Source organism: Brachycentrus maculatus, unplaced genomic scaffold (assembly GCF_059751285.1).
Source record: "Brachycentrus maculatus isolate JH-2025_06_01 unplaced genomic scaffold, ASM5975128v1 h1tg000471l, whole genome shotgun sequence".
Lineage (NCBI taxonomy): Eukaryota > Metazoa > Arthropoda > Insecta > Trichoptera > Brachycentridae > Brachycentrus > Brachycentrus maculatus.
Genome location: NW_028281218.1, coordinates 63,784 through 67,631, shown reverse-complemented (window position 1 = coordinate 67,631; position 3,848 = coordinate 63,784). Strand labels below are relative to the sequence as shown.

The 3,848-nt window shown below is 34.6% G+C and overlaps 1 protein-coding gene across 1 annotated transcript; it reads left to right on the top strand.

Moving 5' to 3' along the window:
• Positions 1-429: 429 nt before the first annotated feature.
• Positions 430-3,165, top strand: LOC148302236 (uncharacterized). Its single transcript, XM_088271929.1, has 2 exons — positions 430-670; positions 1,749-3,165. Exons 1-2 carry the CDS (start codon positions 509-511, stop codon positions 3,051-3,053), a joined length of 1,467 nt encoding a protein of 488 aa, XP_088128055.1. The 5' UTR covers positions 430-508; the 3' UTR covers positions 3,054-3,165.
• Positions 3,166-3,848: the final 683 nt, after the last annotated feature.

Sequence of the window (3,848 nt, the reverse complement as noted above, 5' to 3'; positions counted from 1 at the left end):
GTTTTACCTAAAAAGATTTGTTGCACAGTAAAAAGTTCAATAAGTGGCTTGATATTTATTTTTAAAACATTGTATTATATTTTTAAACTTTAAAAACGTTCTCCTGAAAAATCAAGTTTTTTGATTTATGACGTTCTTGAAAGGAGTGAGCGAAATGTCTTTTATATGAGTGGTGTACGGTAGATGAAATACATTTCTAATAACTCTATTTTGAATAACTTGTATTTCGGAAATTCTCTTCTTTGTTGTGGAACCCCAGATACAGCAAAGATATATTCTTTCTGCCTACCCCTGTGGAGAAGCGGCGTGGTGGTTAGTTAATTAGTTGGTTAAATAACGACGTCATCCGTAAAATGGTTATTTAGAGTACGTACTTAGATTTGTATAATTTAAAATATTTGAAATTTTCCGTTCGATTTTGTTCGACTGAAATGTCAGATGTTTTTAGTTGAGGAATTTTTACATTTTTATACGATATACAAGTTTATTTTTACCGATTTTTCTTGATATGGAAACTGTTCACAACAACGCCGAGGATATGAATACTACACGAGACGGGATGAACAGCACGCAGCCGTGTGACGTCGGCAATGTTATAAATATGCAGAGACAAGTGCCGCCACAAAATGTGCCTTCAAGCGGTATGCCTATGATACCTCTTTCACCTCAGGTTTGGATTTTTTTAAACATTTGAACATTCAATTAGAAAAATATTAATTCACGTACATATATATGCCCTTATATTCCCTTAAGTTTTACACAAAACTAATTTTTGGAGCATTTTATACTTTCATATTTATACATACGAGTACAGATCCTTATACTTATGGTACATACGTATAAAATACAATATATCGAATAAAACACTTGCATTTATAAATTTTAAGGTGAAATGTTTTAATTTTTTTTTTTTTAGATTTTAACATTTAATTTGAAAAATATTTAAGGCCTCACATATCGCTCACTCCTTTCAAGAACGTCATAAATCAAAAAAACTGATTTTTTAGGAGAACATTTTTAAAGTTTGAAAATATAATACAATGTATTAAAAATAAATATCAAGCCACTCATTGAACTTTTTGCTTTGAAAAAGATATTTTTAGGTAAAACCTGAAGGTTTTTTCTCCATTTGAAATATATTTAGTAAATTTAAAAAAATAATTAAACAATACCTTTTCTTCAAAATGCAAAAACAACACTTTCTGCCCTGTAGCGGGTAAATATTAAGTTATGCCTCTTTTGCTGGGATGTAGAACATTTTCTGGGCATTCCGAAAATATGCACAACTGAAAATTGACGATTTTTGATTTATGACGTTCATGATAGGAGTGAGCGATATGCCTTTAACATTATCTTTAGTTTTATACAAAACTCATTTTCGGACCATTTTCTAGTTTCACATTCATACATATGAACAGATCTTCATACTGACACAAAATATATGAAATAAAATATTACAATTTCAATGTCTTTATTCATTTAAAAGAAAATGCCTATTACCTTTAACCATTGCTTTATTCGCAAATGAATGTGTCAAATATATAAATATTTTTACAAAAAAAAAGTTTTTGTAGCAGGTACTATTAAAATAAATCACGTCAAAAATCCACCGCCATCTATGGGCTTCGTAAAACATTTGGTCAATTTTACAAATATTACATTTGACTCGAAAAATATCGAAATCATGTTAAGATAATGATCAATTTACTATATTGAATTCTTACGGCAATGAGCTTTTTTCGTTTCAGAACTACAGCCACCAGCCCAATTGTATTCACACTAACCCAATGTATAATGCTAACAATAACCAGAGGAATTGTCACCACGGACATTGTCAGCATCGCTGCCCCAGAGCCATACAAAACCCCCCAAATCCTGCAAGTATGATGCCTGGTGGATTCGGTAATCTGAGCATCAATCCTGCTCCAACCCCAAATGCCCCAATGCCCCAGCACTTCTCAAATCCAATGTGTATCCCAAATAACAACTTCGGAAATATGGTATCAGGTATATCGGGCATGCAGCAAAGTGTTGACGAACACTCCCAATCGAATTTGAAACAGCAAGCGGATTCCCTGGCTCATGCAATAAATGCAGCTGTAGCTAATCAAGTGCAACCAGGAGATGCTCACGCACAGATGACAGCAAGATCAAACGTACCTGACATGACACAACATACCCATCAAAATGCCCATCAGCAAATAAACCCTCAAAAGATGACTACTCCGCAATGTAGCCAACACGCTGCTGAATACACACAGCATAATATCCAGAAATTGGAATCAAATCCATTCTTGGCTCAACAGGTGGATCAAAATGTACATCAAGCGGCAAACGCCCATCACATTCAGCAACAATCTGGTCAACACACTCATCACAATTCTAACAAACATCACGCTGATCAACATACTAATAAACATGCAAGTCAGCAAGGAAGTCACGAAGTATGTTCCGGTCACCAACAAGATGTTGGACATAACGCTAGTGATCTTAAAGAAGACTATCCTGTATACGGACACAACACCCAAGAAGAAGAGAATAATCAATATCTTTGCGAGGTCAGAAACAAGAGAGAAATCTCAAAGGGTTTAACCGAAGATTCTGCCAAGAGTTTGATCTACTTCCAACGATCTGACATGGATAGTGCTCGTACAGAACCTGCTCCAATGCCGAGAAAGATGCACCAAACCCAACCAAATGCAACGCAGAGCCTGATGAACTTTCATCAGCACCACACCAATATGCCAGCGAGGAAGTTAGAAGGAATAAAAGAGGAGGGCAATCCAGATGGTCACGCAAGTGAGAGAAAAACCAAAGTCACCTATGCTGGAGAGGAAGTGGAAATCAATCCAGAAACCGATCGTGCCCAAGCTCCCCCGACACCGGAAGTTGACAAAGGCACCGGAGACGTGACTTGCGAGACGCGTCATACTTGCCAGCACAGCAATCAGAACTTTACGACTGGGGACTGCTTCAAATTGAACCCTGCTGGGAAAATTGCGAGATCCACTTCTATCAAAGATGAAGTAAGGAGAAGAAATGGCTTGGAGTAGATAATGAAATCAATATGGTGTACATTACTCAACACAATTCGGAAATGAAATGCTTATTCTTTGTGTCCATTTTTAATATTTTGTTCAAAATTAAATAATCTCAGAAAGTAAATATTTGAAATTATTCATATTTTTATATATCTAGTCGTATAGGAGAAAGTGACCAACTACCAAAATGTAAAATTTTCAGGAGGGCCATTTAAGTCACTATTGCTTGGCGAGAAAATAAACATCAATGCAGTTAGTCATTTTTAATAAAGCAATATATTATACTTTCATGTTTAAAATCCTTTGGAATTTTTTAAGCTAGTAAGATATCAAATAGTCAATGATCATGTTTTTGTAAAAAATGCACTTGGTCACTTTTTCCTGTATGACTACGATATGTATATGAAATGAAGGTGAGTATTTATGAAAATAAAATGTGAATGTTGGCTTGTTAAAAATTTCAAATCTCCTTACGTCAATCATTAATTACCTTGATATTTTTGACAACGTTACGAAAAACTCAATATGCATAATATAAATGTCTCAACAAAGATGATGTACAAGTTTTTAGGGAATACAAAAGTCAAGCATTTGCTGTGCTTGCGACTAAATTACTACTAACCCATATTCGCAACCAGTGGTGCATAGGTCACTGCATCAAATTGATGCAATGTTATTTGATCGTTAATTATATAAAGATAAAGTGGTCAGTTTTGCGCTTCATGTACCAGTCCAAGGTAATATTAAATTAGGAATAGAGGAAATAAATACTTATAACTATTTTATAACTTGAAATGAAACAACAGC

Coding starts and splice junctions, on each gene's coding strand:
- LOC148302236 (XM_088271929.1), top strand. CDS start 509: ATGGAAACTGTTCACAACAACGCCGAGGATATGAATACTACACGAGAC. Junction 671..1,748: donor TGATACCTCTTTCACCTCAG/GTTTGGATTTTT, acceptor TTTTCGTTTCAG/AACTACAGCCACCAGCCCAA.